General features: G+C 50.6%; 1 protein-coding gene across 1 annotated transcript; it reads right to left on the bottom strand.

Annotated features, from left to right (window-relative positions):
* Positions 1-6089: 6089 nt before the first annotated feature.
* On the bottom strand, positions 6090-10254 carry AQP11 (aquaporin 11). The gene is made up of 3 exons (XM_056858834.1): positions 9657-10254; positions 7265-7381; positions 6090-6169 (listed from the first exon to the last, which is right to left on the bottom strand). The coding sequence occupies exons 1-3, from the start codon at positions 10252-10254 to the stop codon at positions 6090-6092; spliced, it is 795 nt and encodes a 264-aa protein (XP_056714812.1).
* Positions 10255-17434: the final 7180 nt, after the last annotated feature.

The following is a 17434-nucleotide window of genomic DNA, read 5'->3' as shown; positions in this document are numbered from 1 at the left end:
CTGACTTTGATGGATTGAGGGTCTGACTCCGTATAAGGCAACTTCATTTGTTCATGTGAGGCGAATGTTAAGGAAGGAATCTTGCCGACTTCCTCTGTCCCACGAAAGTACAATTCCTGGGGATTGGTGAAGTACTTGAAGGACAATTCCCGGGGATTGGTGGGCTCTTCAGGACGATGTGGGGCAACACGTGTATGGAGAGAGGGAATCAGTGGAAATACCCCATGCATTCACAGGAGATTTAGGATCCAACCCACTGTCAGCGGGTCTGTCTGTGTTAGAACTCCCCTGCATCGCTTCCTCTTCTTCGCCTGCATCTCTGTTACGCATTTCTGCAGACTCTTGTCAGCCAGTGTGTAAGAAAGGATCAGCTGGTCTTCTCTTACACGCTGGCCCCTGGCCTGCGTCCCATGCCTTTCAGAGGGAGGGATCCGCCCCCTTTTGCAACCATCAGCTCGACGCACTGCTGTGCTGCCGCAAATCCATGCACAAGCACATACGGCAGCGGGCTGCTTCCGTGTTTCGAAGTAGCGCTCGCTGACGGACGAGGGGCATCGTGCGGTGTTTGTATAAACGGGGAGAGAAGTTGCAGGAAAATTAGTACTGCTTTAAATTTCTACGTTCCACCTTGTGGGAGGGCGAGAAAGGGGGAGCTAGACCACTATTTGGCGAGCGGAGTGAGTATGGTGTACCAACTGTACACACACACAACGTCTGGTGCAGAGATGCCAAGAGTTCCCTTGTGCGAGATGTGGTTCTTCTCTGGGCCTCTGGCTCTGCTCCCTTTCCTGTATATTTTCTTGCATTTGGCCACTTTGCTGCTCCTTGCCCGAGATATCACAAGTTTACAATGCCATCTTTAAACATATAATATGCTGGAGCGGTGGAGCCTGGAGGTTTTTGGAGGTGAAACGTGGGGCAGTGGGGTTTTTGGGAGGGGACCTTAGCAGGGTATAATGCCACCCTCCAAAGCTGCCATTTTTCTCTAGGGAAACTGGAAATCTGGAGATCTTTGTAGTCTGGAGATCAATTGTAATTCTGGGACATCTCCAGGCCCCACCTGGAGGTTGGCAGCCCTAAACTGTGCAGATATTATTATTGACCCTTTGGAGAGCCAGAGTGGTGTAGAGGTGGTTTGGAGTGGTGGACTCTGATCTGGAAAACCGGGTTTGATTCCCCGCTCCTCCACATGAGCGGCGGAGGCTGATCTGGTGAGATGGTTAGGTTTCCCCACATGAAGCCACCTGGGTGACCTTGGGCTAGTCACACTCTCTCAGTCCCACCTCCCTCACAGGGTGTCTGTTGTGGGGAGGGGAAGGAAACCAACTCTTCTTCTTTTAAATAGATGCCTTCCAAAGTCTGCCAACAGACTTGCATAGCCAAGTCTTTGAGGTTTTCTTCATGCAGAATTGGGGGTGGGATGAGCGCCTGGTATTCTGTCTCGACTCCATAGCAACAGGTCTTTGGTGCATGACGCGGGCTTTGCCCTGCTGTGCCGCTGCCAACAGGCGCTCGCGGCTTTTGCCAAAAGCAAACCCCAGCCAGGCCTGAACTCTCTCTCCTCTTGTGCCTTTCAGACGATTCTCACAGCTTTCCTGAACCGGCTCTGTGGGCTCGAAGACGGTTCCCCGGGATCGTCCTTTATGTATTAACGGTCGAAACGTGGAGGTTTAGGACTATAAATGCTTTTTTTCTAGAGATGCGCTTATAAAATCGCAGTTTGATCTTGTGGGGTTGCTTACTTTTCTTTTCTTAAATTCAGGAAGGTCGCTAAGACCTTATGTGGCTTAATCATGGCCCGTTAGCCCTCGGCCTGGACAAGAACGCTGGAGATTAAGGGATGAAGTTGTACTTAGAACAGAATTCTAGATTGTCCTAGAATTCCCCACCCCCATATTTTTGTGCCTGCTTTTTCACGGGGGCAGAAACATTGCAGTGGCCTAAGTAGAAATGTACAATATAGTGGGGCTGGGGACCCAAACGCATTGTGCCCTTCCCCCTTTCCAAGGAATTAGATTATTGCCCCATTGGATGCTCTGATCTGTCCTGGCTTTAGTGGTCCATTTGGCTTAGAGGCACCACCTGTTACTGTCCCGGGGTGAGAATCTTCTTGTGTCTTTGTTACGAATGCAAACAAAAATGGGTTCAATAAATATAATTTTTTAAAAACCTTACCACTTGGCTGCTTGTCGCAATATTCTTCCTCTGAGCCTGGGAGGATTCTTTTCTCCCTCCAATCGAGGTTTAATTAATTGTCCTTTCTGGCATGTTGCTGATCTGCCGGGGTGGTAGGGGGAAATGGCTTTCTCCCAACTGCCTCTCCTCCGCACTTGAGTAGAAAGCGAATCCACCCCACCACCATCAATGACTGTTTGGGAAGTGAGGGGTGGGTAGGAATGGCTGCAACCTTTCCAAGGGTTATGTTGGTCTAGGGGTATGATTCTCAGTTCGGGTCCTAGAGGTCCCGGATTCAAATCCTGGATGAGGCCTTTCGTTTTGGAGAGGGGCTGTGGCTCAGTGGTAGAGAATCTGCTTGGCATGTAGAAGGTTCCAGGTTCAATCCATGGCATCTCCAGTTAAAGGGACTAGGCAAATAGGTGATGTGAAAGACCTCTGCCTGAGACCCTGGAGAGCCACTGCCAGTCTGAGTAGACAATAGCGACTTTGATGGACCAAGGGTCTGATTCACTATATGGCAGCTGCATGTGTTCTTCCTGGCATCCTTAAAAGAGGGTTTTCCTTGGTAATGCTAGAAAGGGCATGTCCTCTTGAGTTTTAAGGGTGTGTGTGTATATATATATTTAGGGGGGATACAGACATTTGTTTCTTTTCCTTAAGGCTTTCAGTCTCACTGTCTAGGCAGTGAGCACACCCAAACCAACTTATTTTCAGCAAGGCTTGCTGTATCACACGCCTTCCAGCTGGGCCCACCACAGAAAATATTGTAATTTAGAGTGGATTTCCCCCCCTAAATAGAATCCAAAGATACAGCAGTTCAGAAATTCCCCTGGACAAAGACGCTAGTTTTGCTGTTTCTGAATGCCTAGGATCACCGCAAGTTGGAAGCGACTTGACAAGGTCAAGGTGGGGAGAAGGCAGGCACTGTGAGGAAGGGCATTTCTCGACGGTCAGCAGTACAGGCCAAGCAGTGTTGCAGAGGTGCTGTCTCTGCAGGACGCTCTAAAGACCAGAGCCCGTTCTTTCCTGTTTCTCTCCATGGGTGGGGGAGGCATTCGTAACTACCAACGTTGTGTAGTGGTTAAGAGCTAGCGTGCTGTAGTGGTTAAGAACGGTGGTGTGGAGCGGTGGAGTCTGATCTGGAGAACCAGGTTTGATTCCCCACTCCTCCACATGAGCGGCGGAGGCTAATCTGGTGAACTGGATTTGTTTCCCCACTCCTACACACAAAGCCAGCTGGGTGACCTTGGGCAAGTCATTCTCTCAGTCTCACCTACCTCACGGGGTGTCTGTTGTGGGGAGGGGAAGGGAAGGTGATTGTAAGCCGGTTTGATTCTCCCTTAAGTGGTAGAGAAAGTCGGCATATAAAAACCAACTCTTCTACTTCTATTGTGTTGTTGTTTTTGCAGAATTGTCTTGTTATTTCTTTCCCCTCTCATTTGAGCCCTGTACAAATTCTATACACAATGGGGGGGGGAATCAAGATTGTGGGCCAAGCTGCCTCCTCTTTTGTACTGAACTTCATATTTGCCTGCAGGTTTTCAGGCGTGGGACCCAACACGTATAATCCTTAGTCAGTGTGGCATACAAGTTAAGAGTGGTGGACTCTGATCTAGAGAACCGGGTTCGATTCCCCACTCCTCCACGTGAAGCCTGCTGGGTGACCTTGGGCAAGTCACACTCTCTCAGCCCCACCTACCTCACGGGGTGTCTGTTGTGGGGAGGGGAAGGAAAGGCGATTGTAAGCCAGCTTGAGGCTCCTTTCAGCAGAAAAAAGCGAGGTATAAAAACCAACTCTTCTACCTGTGCGATTTGTATGGCTCAAATTTTGTGGCATCCCCCTTGCTCCTACTTGTGCAGTGTGTACAATTAATATGTCTGTGCTACAGTCAGTGGAATAGGACTTGGGGGTCTGTTTCCCAGCCTGCTGGTTTCTGTGTTGAGAAGTAAAAATGTAGCCAGATCTTTTTGGGTTGCGCAGGCACCTGGATTAAACACCTCACTGGATTAAAATTTGGACAGCACCCTGGCTAAACCAGTTCTTGACTCGGCAGGTGGTCAGATTGTGCCCACCCCAGGATGTGGTGATGGCTGCCAACTTGGAAGGCTTTAAGAGAGGAGTGGACATGTTCATGGAGGAAAGGGCTATCCATGGCTGTTAGTTAAAATGGATACCAGTCCTGATGCATCCCTATTCTCTCCAGGATCAGAGCAGTGTGCCTATTATATTAGGTGCTGTGGAACACAGGCAGGATTGTGGTGCTGCAGTCACCTTGTTTGTGGGCTTCCTAGAGGCGCCTGGTTGGCCACTGGGTGAACAGAGTGCTGGACCTTGCTCTGATCCAGCAGGGTTTTTCTTACATTCATATGGCTAGAGCAACCGCCCTACGAGGAACGTTGAAAATGCTTAGGGGTGTTTAGCTTGGAAAGAAGGTGGCGAAAGGGAGTTAGAGGCCTAGAAAATTATGCATGGTTTGGAGAGTGGACAGGAAGAAGCTTTTCTCCTTCTCTCATAATACTAGAACGTGGGGTCATCTGCTGAAGCTGGAGGGTGACAGATTCAAAACAGATGAAAAAATGTATTTCTTCACACAACGCATAGTTAAATTGTGGAACTCCCTGCCCTAGGATGTGGTGATGGCTGCCAACTTGGAAGGCTTTAAGAAGGGTGTGGACATGTTCATGGAGGAGAGGGGTATTCATGGATACTAGTCATGATGCATCCCTATTCTCTCCAGGATCAGAGGAGCATGCCAAATATATTAGGTGCGATGAAACACAGGCAGGATGGTGCTGCTGCAGTTATCTTGCTTGTGGGCTTCCTAGAGGCACCTGGTTGGCCACTGTGTGAACAGACTGCTGGACTTGATTGGCCTTGGACTGATCCAGCAGGGCTTTTCTTATGTTCTTAAATGCACATCTGTAGCTCATAGAATCATAAAACCTCCTTCCCTGGAGGTTTTTAAGCAGAGACTAGATGACCATCTGTCAGCAATGCTGATTCTATGACCTTAGGCAGTTCATGAGGCAGATGATGAGAGGGAGGGCATCTTGGCCATCTTCTGGGCATGGAGTAGGGGTCCCTGGGTGTGTGTGTGGGGGAGGTAGTTGTGAAGTTCCTGCATTGGACAGGGGGTTGGACTAGATGACCCTGGTGGTCCCCTCCAACTCTATGATTCTGATTCTATAGAGTTGGAAGGGGCCATACGGGCCATCTAGTCCAACCCGCTGCTCAATGCAGGATCAGCCTAGCCTAGAGCATCCCTGACCAGTGTTCATCCAGCCGCTACTTGAAGACTGCCAGTAAGCTACAGATATAAACCTGACTCTTCTGGAACTGAAAAAACAATTCCACCTAAACATTAGGAAGAACTTTCTGATGGTGAGGGCTGTTCGACGGTGGAATGCGCTGCCTTGCGGGTGGGGTGGAGTCCCCATCTTTGGAGGTCTTTAAGCAGTGGTTGGATGGCCATCTGTTTGGAGTGCTTTGATTGTGGGATCCTGCATGGCAGGGGGTTAGACTGGATGGCCCTTGTGGTCTCTTCCAACCTTGTGTGATTTTGTGAAGGAGAGACCTAGAAATGTGCAGGTAAGTGATGTGAGGCAGGTTCTTCGCTAGCACAAGTGAGGTGTGTCATGCTGAAAAATGGTGGCCAATATCAACCAATCAGAAGTCTCTTCTTTTTCCATATGGATGTGAAGGACTGGCCAAAGAACAGGGCGTGTAGTTTGAAGTTAACAAATGCTTGTGAGGTCAGAAATACTTGACTTGTCTCAGGAAAAGCAAGTCTGTTCTTTAATGGCACAAACAAAATGCCATACTGTGAAATTCTAAAATGATATTCCCCAAACAGCAGCCTGGATGTTTAATGTCTGGCCTTCTGTCCACGTAGAATGTGGCTGCGTCAGTTTTATAGACTCTCCTGGATGTTAAATTGGCTGCGTGTGTGCGGAATGACTTCATCCCACACGACAGCCACCAAGATGGACCCTGAAATGATAAAAGTAAAAGCAAGAGTTTAGGGAAATATCTGATAAGGGAACAAAGGAAAAAAGCTACCTCTAAGAGCCTGCAGGGGAGACTGGTGAGATGGTGTCAGCTTTCTGGCTTGGTATATATAGAGAGATTAGTATACAGGCTAAGCCTCAACAGCTCGCATCCTGCCACTATTGAGTGGTACAGCTTTATACCAAGTATGGGAAATGTTACCAGAATCAGAGACTCTTTACAAGCTTGGAGGGGATAAGGGGGTGTGGCTCAGTGGTAGAGCATGTGCTTGGCATGCAGAAGGTCCCAGGTTCAATCCCCGGCATCTCCAGTTAAAAGGATCAGACAATAGGTGATGAGAAAGACCTCTGCCTGAGACCCTGGAGAGCCATGGAGAGTGGCTGGTGGCTCAGTGGTAGAGCACATGTTTGGTCTGCAGAAGGTTCCAGGTTCAATCCCCGGCATCTCCAGTTAAAAGGACCAAGGGGTAGGCGGTGTGAAAGACCTCTGCTTGAGAGGCTGGAGAGCCGCTGCCAGTCTGAGTAGACGGTACTGACCCTGATGGACCAAGGGTCTGATTTGGTATAAGGCAGCATTGTACGTTCATAATCCCAATCAGGTGCAAAGCTCACAGATTCTCATGAGGCCAAGCAAATATACTCCAGTGAAAGGGAAAATAGTGTGTTGGCTTAACCAGCTGGATCTCAAAAATCCATCCAATGCGACCAAAATAAATAGGAGCCTGAACAGTTCTCTCGTCATTGTGACTACACTGGGAACAGTTCATGGTTTCTCACAACCAAATTTCGTCCGTCCCTGATTGAGCAAGTGCTAAAATGCTATTTAATTTTAACCAATTTCTCTTGCCTTGAAGGCTACATATTCAGCACCCAGAGAGAGAAGAGTTTTGGGCACCTTTGTTTTACATCAGACCTGATAGTGAGAGAGTAATGGCCCAGCAGTGGGCCCTTGAGGTGACGCCAGAATACCCGCAGGCCTTATGATTGACAGCACTGGTCTAAAGTAAGGCGATTTCCCCCGCGTTCCTCAGGTTCAGAAGCGCTGATGCAGTGGGCTCTAAGACAAGCATAAACTTACCTATGCAGGGTGCTACCCAGTACACCAGTGTGTAATTCCAGAATTTCTCCAGGAAGCAACTCAAGTGCAAAGAGAAAGCCAGAGCTGGGTTGAATATTGCCCCAGTGAGATGCCCTCCTGTAAAAAAACAAAATCAAAAATCACATTATTTTTATGTCTCAGGTTATCCACTTGACTTTAGAACCCTATGATACTAGAGTCGGTATCTTAAAGCTAATAATACCAGAGTGTATCGAAGACCTGATACGGCTAGGAGAACTGATATATCAGCAATGAATGACTCAAAGACTATACCAGCCATGAAAGCATGAAGCTGCCCTCTACTGAATCCGGCCGCTGGGGCAGTCATGAAAAACGCAAACTCCATGCCGAGATCCATTAGGAAAGGGATTGAAAATAAAACAGCCAATATTATAATGCCCCCATACAGGCTTTATTTGGAATATTGCAGCACTGGAAGACGATGACGAAGAGTTGGTTTTTATATCCTGATTTTATCTACATTTTTTTAGGGAGACTCAAACAGGCTTACAATCACCTTCCCTTCCTCTCCCCACAACAGACACCTTGTGAGGTAGGTGGGGCTGAGAAAGTTCAGAGAACTGTGACTAGCCCAAAGTCACCCAGCAGGCTTCATGTGGAGGAGTGGGAAAACCAATTTGGCCCACCAGATTAGAGTCCACCACTCATGTGGAGGAGGGGGGAATCAAACCCGGTTCTCCGGATTAGAGTCCACCGCTCTACCAACTTAGAAGGCCACCAACTTGGAAGGCTTTAAGAGGGGAGTGGGCATGTTCATGGAGGAGAGGGGTATTCATGGCTACTAGTTAAAATGGCTACTAGTCATGATGCATCCCTATTCTCTCCAGTATCAGAGGAGCATGCCTACTATATGAAGCTGTGGAACACAGGCAGGAGAATGCTGCTGCAGTTGTCTTGTCTGTGGGCTTCCAGGAGGCACCTGGTTGGCCACTGTGTGAACAGACTACTGGACTTGATGGGCCTTGGTCAGATCCTGCATGGCTTTTCTTATGTTCTTAACCACTACGCTACACTGGAACCAGTGCAGAAGAGGGCAACCAAAATGATTAAGGGGTCTGGAGCACCTTCCCTCAAGGAAAGGCTGAAGACTCCAGGACCTTTGAACTTAGAAAAAATAAGGCTAATGGGGTACACGATAGAAGTTTATAACGTGCATGGGGTGGGGAAAGTGGAAATTGGGTCTTTTCCCTCCCATAATACTAGAACAAGTTGACGGGCAACAGGTACAGGTACAAACCAAAGGAAATATTTTTTTACTCGGCAGAGAATTAAATTGTGGAATTCACTCCTGGTGGCTGTAGTGACGGCTTTAAGAGGGAATTAGAACACTTCATGGCAAAGAGGTCCATCGACGGCTACTAGCCACGGTGAGTAAAGGGAACTGCCATATATACAGATCAAGATGGGTAGCTGTGTTGATCTGTCACTAGCAGTAGAAAAGAGAGAGCAAGAGTCCAGTAGCACCTTAAAGACTAACAACATTTCTGGCAGGGTATGAGCTTTCGTGAGCCACAGCTTGAGCTGTTGTTTTCGGACATCTCAATACGACCCGCCAAAGTTGAAGTAGAGAATTACATTTAAGTGGCTGATTAGCAAGATGTCCTGATATTTCCCAAAAGCCAAGGGAGGCGGAACTACGATTTCCCATTACTCTCGGTCATTAAGGGACATTGCCTTAATTGAACAGACCAGCCTGTAGCGATAAGAATTGAACACAATTAGAAAAATTCCCATCTGTCAGTGCAAGTTACAGAGGAAAAACCAGCCTAGGGGCCCTGGACCATGAACTCACTCCTGCAAGAGGTAAGTAAACATGGATTTAATTTCAAAACCTAAGCACTCTTTAAAAAAAACCCATGGCATTTATTTAAAGTATTCTCATAGCAGTAGAAAAGCACTCAAAGGCACAAATAGAAAGGTAAAAGGTAAACATACGGCTCCGCAAATTCTATAAGTCTTTTAAGCAACCAAGATATGTCTTCTGCTGTTCCCCCCACACTTGAGCTTTAATGTGTAAATAAAATAAAAATAACCACATGGGCTGTCACTGATGGAAATAGGCCTCATTGAGAATCCATTTACCGCCAGCCCATTTTTGCCTGAAGATATCTCCTTTTGATCATGTATACTATTAATTTTCAGCAACCACCGCCGATAATCGGCCAACCTGCCCACAAAACAAATTTCAGTCGCCTCTGTGGGGGTGTGTGCATTCTTAGCTATAGTAAAGTCCAAACTGGAAAATGGTAAACGGGCAATTGTGTAACAACACCATAGTTAAAAATCACTGAAGCCCAGTTTGTAGCCTAAGACAATAACAAGGGAGAAGAAGGGGGGGGGGGAAACAAACCTTCATATACGAAAGTGGTGATCAGCAAAGCAAGAAGATGAATTTTTCTCTCGTGATTCATCGATTCGAATTTCAGCAAGGCCAGATGGACCAAGAAGGAGAAGAGGAGTTCAAGAAGAAAAGCGCTGGCTAGGGTAGTCTGGATCGGGTAGCTGCAGCTCTCTCCCAGCGCCCTCGAATGTGCCGGTATGACCCCCAATCTCCAGATCGACTTGATGTAAATGTTTGCCAGCAGCGCACCGATAAACTGAGCTGACGTCTGGAGCCGCCAGGCCCGGCGGCGCCAGGCCCTGTTCCTGGAGAGGAGCTGAAAGCTGGAGGCAGGGTTGTTGTTGCTGTCGGGCAATGACCAGCCGTGGAAAGCGGTGAAGACATAGGTGAGGGCGAGGGCAATCTGAGGTTTGGGCGGCAAATCGGCCAGCAGGCGAAGCTCATGGGTGCAGGCACAGATCTGGAAGGAGCCGCTTAGCTCCATGAGGAAGGAGTACAGGGTCGGTTTACGGTATCTAAACTGGCAGACCAGTTGCCTGCAGCCCGCCGTGAGCGCCGCGGTGCCTGCCATCACAAGCAGCGACACACAGGTTTCGTAAGTGGCCATGGCAGGAATCAGCCAAGCGTCACTGTTTTCTACTTGCTCAGGTTCTTCTCCGAGTCCCTTCGAAAGGCCTCGGTCCTCTGCCCCTTCGGCTTTCCCCGCATGCCAGCGGAGTCTCAGACTCCTTGATCCCGGGCGATATCCCGAGGGGTTGACAGCTCCTCCCCCCCTCCTGCCCCCTTAATATTCTTAGGGGAATCTCAGCCCCCCTTCACCTGCCCAGTATCACCTATGACCCGTCAGCACACATCACACTGGAGACAACAGGTCTCCCTTGACCTTTCACCTGGGATGGGGGGGGCTGTCACCTCTCCCCTATGCCTGCTAAGGTGCCTTTACAGCCATGGTTCCCAAACCTGTTGAGTCACGGAGCACTTTTCAGGAGAGAAATTTGTCACGGGGCCTCGCACCCATATACTCAACCGAATGACAGTAGTATTTTTCTTTCCAGTCTTCCTGGAGCACTAGATATTTCGCAGAGCACAGTTTGGAAATCGCTGCTCTACAGTGTTAAGTCCAACATACAGAGTATCAGGTTGTCTCACATCTCCTTCTGCCAGCCCGGTCCGTCCTTCCCGAGTCTCGATCCCTATGCGCTCGCTCAACCGGCCCCCTCTGGCTTTTCCAGCTCCCCTTTCCTCCCGCCCGGCGCCCTGCTTGCTCCAGTGATAAGGCAACTGAGCTCCGGATCCCTGCGGTCACCATACAAACCGTATCTGATGGAAGGGAGCCTTGCCTCTCGGAAACGTATACCCCCCCCCCCCAAAGTCGCTTAAAGAGCTGCTGGACCCGGCTCTCGCTCGCCCACAAACTGTTGGGGGTGTGACGCCCTTTGCACCGGGGTGGTGCTAAATTGCACAGGCGTGGAAGAGCTGGTAAGTCAAGCACGTTGGAAGTGGGCAGCGCCCGCCCTGGCCGAGCCCTGCTTTGCCACGCCGCCTCCCCAGAGTCCGGCTCCAGGCGCCCGGGTCTCCGAGCTCCCGGCCCGGTCCCGCCGTCCCTCCCTCCAGCTTTACCGCTGGCCGCCCGGCCCAGCTCAGCGCCAGCCTCGTTGCACCTCCGCTTCGCCTCTCCTCCTCTGCGGCGCCGGCTAGCCGCCCCCATGGCCCGGGGAAGAGACCGCCTCCGGCCAGCCTCTGCAGTGGGACCGCGCGAGCGCGCGCGCGAGAGAGAGACCGCCCCCTTGTGGGCAGGGCCGGGAGGAGCCGGCGCGCAGGACTCCGCAGGCGCCGCGGCTCCACGCTGACTCTCCTCGGCTTGGCGCGTGGAAGGTCCCAGGTTCGATCCCCGGCAGCCGCTCCAGTTAAAGGCGCTAGGCAAGGAGGGGACCATCGAATCGTACAGTCGGAAGGCGCCACCGGGGTCATCTAGTCCGACCCCCTGCACAATGCAGGAAATTCACAACTACCTCCCCCCTCCACACACCCCCAGTGACACCCCCCCCCCACTCCACGCCCAGAAGATGGCCAAGATGCCCTCCCTCCCATGAACTGCTTAAGGTCATAGAATCAGCGATGCTGGCAGAAAGACCTCTGCCTGAGACCCTGGAGAGGGGCCGTGGCTCAGCGGAAGAGCATCTGCTTGGCATGTGGAAGGTCCCAGGTTCAATCCCCAGCATCTCCAGTTAAACACAATTAAAGTGTCAGTGGGTAGCCATTTTAGTCTGTGCAGTAGTAGAAAAGGGCAAGAGTCCAGTAGCACCTTAAAGACTAACAAAAATATGTTCTGGTAGGGTATGAGCTTTCGTGAGCCACAGCTCACTTCTTCAGATACAGCTAGAATGTGAATCCATCTGTCTTTAAGTAGAGGAGAGTGAATTCAGACAAGCATTAGTATGTAAATGTTAACAGCCATTAACATCCACACCCATCTCTCCCCTGGACATCACAGACTCTTCTGCATACCACACCTAATCCCATCACGCCTGTTATTCACATTTACATACTAATGCTTGTCTGAATTCACTCTCCTCTACTTAAAGACAGATGAATTCACATTCTAGCTGTATCTGAAGAAGTGAGCTGTGGCTCACGAAAGCTCATACCCTGCCAGAAAATATTTTTGTTAGTCTTTAAGGTGCTACTGGACTCTTGCCCTTTTCTACCATTAAAGTGTGTTTGTTGAAACTGAGTTACAGCCCCCTTCCTTGTAATATAACAATAAACTTCTTGTTTTAATGTCAAATTGCCTATCATACGCTCTATAAAAGTGTCCCACACCTTGTAGAGCATGTTTACCTTCTCGAACCACTTCGATGGCACAGGTGAGAGGTGCTATCAGACACCTATAAGGAGAGGACCGTCACTTATCAGGTTCCAGGAAGCCCACAACCTTTCACCTGGGAGACAGTTCCAGGGTGGTGTAGTGGTAAAGTGTGTGGTGTAGTGGGCTGAGAGAGTTCGGAGAGAGCTGTGACTAGCCCAAGGTCACCCAGGAGGCTTCATGTGGAGGAGTGGGGAATTGAACCCGATTCACCAGATTAGAGTCCGCTGCTCTTAACCACTGCACCACACTGACTCTCCTCTGCAGATAACAGAATAACAAACCTGAGTACGTTAGGGCGGTCACAGTAGCAGCAAGCACGTTGACTCTGATGCGCAACTCTTGCGTTTGCGTGTGCAACACAGTCACCTGGACCATGGCGGAGACCACAAGCTCTGCGAGGAAGGCATTGTGAATAGCTGTTCGGATGTGGTTGCTGCAGTCTTCGGGCGGAGAGAGAGCGTCGTGGTCCTCTGCTGCCCAGACGCCGGAGAAGAGAAGCGCGGCTAGAAAGGCCCCAACGAAGTGAGCCGCAATTTTCACCTCCCCCAGCCTCACCGAGAGGCCCTTGCGCAAGATGCACAGCAAGGTCCAGGCGGGATTGCAAGTGTTCTCGGCCAACGTCAGGTAGAAATGGAGCGTGTGGAAAGAATACATGTGGGTGAGGTAGAAATGAGGCTTGGGCTCCACGTCCACCAGCATGCGCAATATGCCGGAGCAGGCACACAGCTGCCAAGTGGCCAGCATCTCCAGCAGGAAGAGCCGCACTTCCAGGTGGGTCACGTACTTGCGGATTTGCATCCTTCCCCAAGTTGCCGAAAGGATAATAATAGCTTCCAGCTGGAGCAAAAGCACGGCGGATGCCATTTGCACGTTTCAGTGCTCCCGCGTCCAGATAATCTACTATTTTGCCCGGGTCCAGGAACGTCGTCTTGCGTTGCTCGGCTTCTCGTTTTTCGAATTATCCTCTGCGCCCTTGTCTTTTTTTATGGGAAACGAAAAGCTCTCCTCTCTTGGCAGAAGCTAGGCCAAATCTTCTCCTGCTCCGCATCCACGTCTCTATGGTTAGGGATCAAAAAGTCCTTCTTTTCTTAAGGCATTTATGTGCCACTGGGGAGCAAAAGTTTTTCTCTGTGCATCCCTCTCTCATGAGGGCAGCCAGAGTTGCTCCTTCGTGCCAAGCAAGCAAAGACGACCTTATTCAGGCTCTTTAACTAAGGGAACCCGCTTGCTATTTCTGTGCTTCTGACTACTCTAGACCGATCTGCTAACCTATCTTCTCCCTCTTATCATGGAGGCCACACTACTCCAACAAAAGGGTCAAAATATCTCTCTTCTCAAGGAGTCAAAGTAAGGGAATTGAGGGCAACCTTGCTTTTGCCAAGGGCCGAGCTACCCACCTTTTGAATCAACCCTCCATTTTTTTTAGGTGGGGCAGATCAGAGTATCCCTTAAAAAAGGTAACCTTCCTTCCTTATAAGGTAGGTAAAATCTTCTATCTTTTGTAAGTGGGTCCAACTCACCCCCCCCCAAAAAAGACTTTTCTGTTATTATAACTTCTAATAGCCACCTATTTCTTCTAGGATGGGATCAGAGTATCATTTAGGAAGGCTACGCTTCCTCTTACTAACCAGGTTAACCCCCCCGCTCTTTTGTAAGTGGCTCCAAACCTCACCCCAGAGCAACCTATTATTATTGCCTTTAATATCCACTCATGTATCAAAGAGTCCCTTTTGTCAAGGAATGATGAAACCAATATATAATTTTAAATGCCTTCGTCTCTTCTCATAGAAACTCAGCACGAAAGCTATCCCTTTTTTTATCAGGGGTTGGTTTCACTCAAAAGCCCCCTTTTGAGGAGAAGCCCCCTCCTGGCTTCTTGAAAGGGAAAAAATCAATAGTTTTTATTTATTTCTAGCTAAACTCCCCACCGCCCTCCCTTCAGATCTGAATCATCATAGAAATGGGCGGTGGGGAGTGCGCAGGCGCAGTCGAGCCCCGTCCCCGCGCGTTCCAAAGCGCGGCGGTTGCCTTTTGAATCGTCTCCGGCCGCGCGCGCCCGGCCCGGGAGCGTTAGGTCACGTGGCGCCGGGGGGACCAATCGACATGCGTTCTGACCACCTCTTGCCTTGCAAACTCCACGTGGTCGCCATAAATCAGCTGTGACTTGGTGGCCTTTTGCGTACCCGGCGCACCTCTAGCTGCAAGTAGCTGCTTACCAGGAAAACAGCACTGAGGGGAAGGGTTAAACCCTCCCTCTATCAAGCGCTTGAAACCCCAATCTAAATTGGGCCTTCTATTAATTTTTGCAAAATTCAAACCTATCTGGTCACACACCGTCCCATCAGAATCGGCCCTTAGAAGGTCTGCCTGCCTTCATTCTGTGCAGTGCCGGAGCTATGCAGGTCCTTTCCAACTAGAGGGCAGCAACGATTCAATAATGCAGCGTGATTAAATGTTTGTTGGTCCCAATGACGCTCTTTCCCATCTCCTGCGAAAGGTCTTTAGAAGCATAAGGTTGCCAACCTCCAGGTGCTAGCTGGAGATCTCCTGCTATTACAACTGATCTCCAGCTGATACAGATCAGCTCACCCGGAGAAAATGGCTGCTTTGGCAACTGGACTCTATGGCATTGAAGTTCCTCCCCAAACCCCGTATCCTCAAAAACCTCCCACCAGTGTCGAAGAGCGACCTGGCAACCCTAAAGAAGCATGAAGTCACTAAATGAATGGACGCGAGTGGACATGTTCATGGAGGATAGGGCTATCCATGGCTATTAGTCAAAATGGATTCTAGTCATGATGCACACCTATCCTCTCCAGTATCAGAGGAGCATGCCTGTTATATTAGGTGCTGTGGAACACAAGCAGGAGAATGGTGCTACAGTCGTCTTGCTTGTGGGCTTCCTAGAGGCACCTGGTTTGGCCACTGTGTGAACAGACGGCTGGACTTGATGGGTCACCCAGCTGGCTTCATGTGGACGAGTGGGGAATCACATGTGGTTCTCCAGATTAGCCTCTGCAGCTCATGTGGAGGAGCGGGGAATCAAATCCAGTTATCCAGATCAGAGTCCACCGCTCCAAACCACCGCTCTTAACCACTAAACCACACTGGCTCTCGTGGTGGTGTGGTTAAGAAAGAAGTCTACTTTTCAAAGGAACCAAATGAAGGGCAAAGGGTTTGGGGTTTTGTTTTTAACTAGAGTGCATTGTGATTTCTGTCATGCCCATTCTGAAAACAGAAAATGCAATGTAAGATGATCATGGGCAAGTAATGGCCGTTAGGCATCAGAGCCCTATTTTTCCAACTCTGTATTTATTAATTCAAATGAGGCGGCTGGATGCTGTCCTAGCCTGATGAGAGGAGGGGCCGTAAATGATGCAGGACGTGTTTGGGACGCATAAGGTGCCCAGTTCAATCCGTGCCACCCCCACCTAAGGAATTTCAAATAAGTGGTGCTGATACAGAGCTGCTACTAGTCAAAGAAGACTGGCCTGTACGGGCCACGTGAACACATGAAGCTGCCTTATACTGAATCAGACATCGGTCCGTCAAGGTCAGTATTGTCTACTCAGACCGGCGGCAGCTCTCCAGGGTCTCAGGCTGAGGTCTTTCCCATCACCTACTTGCCTGGTCCCTTTAACTGGAGACGTCAGGGATTGAACCTGGGACCTTCTACATGCCAAGCAGGTGCTCTACCACTGAACCCCTCTCCATAGCTCTCCAGGGTCCCAGGCAGAGGTCTTTCATATCACCTACTGCAGGGGTGGGGAACCTCAGGCCCGGGGGCCGTATACGGCCCCCGAGGACATTTTTTGTGGCCCCCAGGAGCTCCGGGAACCCTGCCGCGGAGGTGGGGCTCAGGGTGGCCCTCCCCGAGGGTGTTCCTGGGGCCACGGCTTACAGCGCCCTTGTAGCGCCCTTTGGACCTCCTCTCACTGACTGTTTGTTGTTGGTCGGAGAGAGGGGAGGGGAAGGGACGCTTCCCCCAAGATTGCCCCCTGCAGCTGCGGCGTGCAGGAACGCTGTGGCACATTGTAAGCCCCTCTCGCTGCCTGTCGACTGTTGAGCAGCGGGGGGGGGGGGAGAGGCTGGCGGCTCCTGGCGGCAGAGCATGCATGCAGAACCAATTGGGCTTGGGGAGGGCTTTTATGGACTCTGGGGGGGGGGAGTTCACGAAGACTGGGGCCCGGTTGCTTGGTGCTCTGTGAGCCGCCGGGTGTGTGTGTGTGGGCGGGGGAGGTGGGGTGGCTGGGGCCCAGTCGCGCAGGCCGGCATGCGCGGGTGTGTGTGTGTGTGGGGGGAGGCTTTTCTCTCTTCCTCTTTTTCTGTCACTCTTTCTCCTTTCTCTCCCTCTCTTCCTCCCTCTTTTTCTGTCTCTTTCTTTGTCTCCCTCCGTCCTTTTTTTTCTTTCCCTCTCTCCTTTTCTTTCTTTCTCCCCCTCTCTCCATTTCTTTCTCCCTTTCTCTCTCTTTCTCCCTCCCTCCCTTTTCCTCTTTCTCTGTTTTCCTTCCTCCCTTCCTCCCTTGCCAGTCGACTGTGGGCTGCGCCCCCCTGGCGCCTCGTTTTCTGGGGCCCACCGCTGGCTGCCCTCCCACCTGGGAGGGGGGAGTGGGGGCGCCCTGCAGGCCTTCTCTGGGTGGCCTCCCCTGGGGTTGCCAACCTCCAGGTGGTGGCTGGAGACCTGGCAACCCTAGCCTCTCCCCCCCACCGGGAGATCTACACCTGGTATGGCCCCCGAAAGATGTTATAAATGTGTGAATGGCCCTTGGCAGGAAAAAGGTTCCCCACCCCTGACCTACTGCCTGGTCATTTCAGCTGGAGGTGCCGGGGATTGAACCTGGGGCCTTCTGCATGCCAAGCAGATGCTCCACCACTGAGCCATGGCTCCTCCCCAAAGGGAGAGACTTCAAGGGGGTAT

This window comes from Euleptes europaea, chromosome 12 (assembly GCF_029931775.1).
Source record: "Euleptes europaea isolate rEulEur1 chromosome 12, rEulEur1.hap1, whole genome shotgun sequence".
In the NCBI taxonomy this organism is placed as follows: Eukaryota; Metazoa; Chordata; class Lepidosauria; order Squamata; family Sphaerodactylidae; genus Euleptes; species Euleptes europaea.
Note: the sequence above shows the minus strand (reverse complement) of the source record. Positions and strands in the feature narration are given on the sequence as shown.

Bases quoted from the DNA above. Each gene is read 5' to 3' on its own strand.
- AQP11 (XM_056858834.1), bottom strand. From the start codon at position 10,254: ATGGCCACTTACGAAACCTGTGTGTCGCTGCTTGTGATGGCAGGCACC. The intron at 7,382-9,656 runs GTTTGTTTCCCC...GTTTTTTTACAG, and splicing joins CACCACTTTCGTATATGAAG to GAGGGCATCTCACTGGGGCA. The intron at 6,170-7,264 runs GTAAGTTTATGC...TTATCATTTCAG, and splicing joins CTGGGTAGCACCCTGCATAG to GGTCCATCTTGGTGGCTGTC.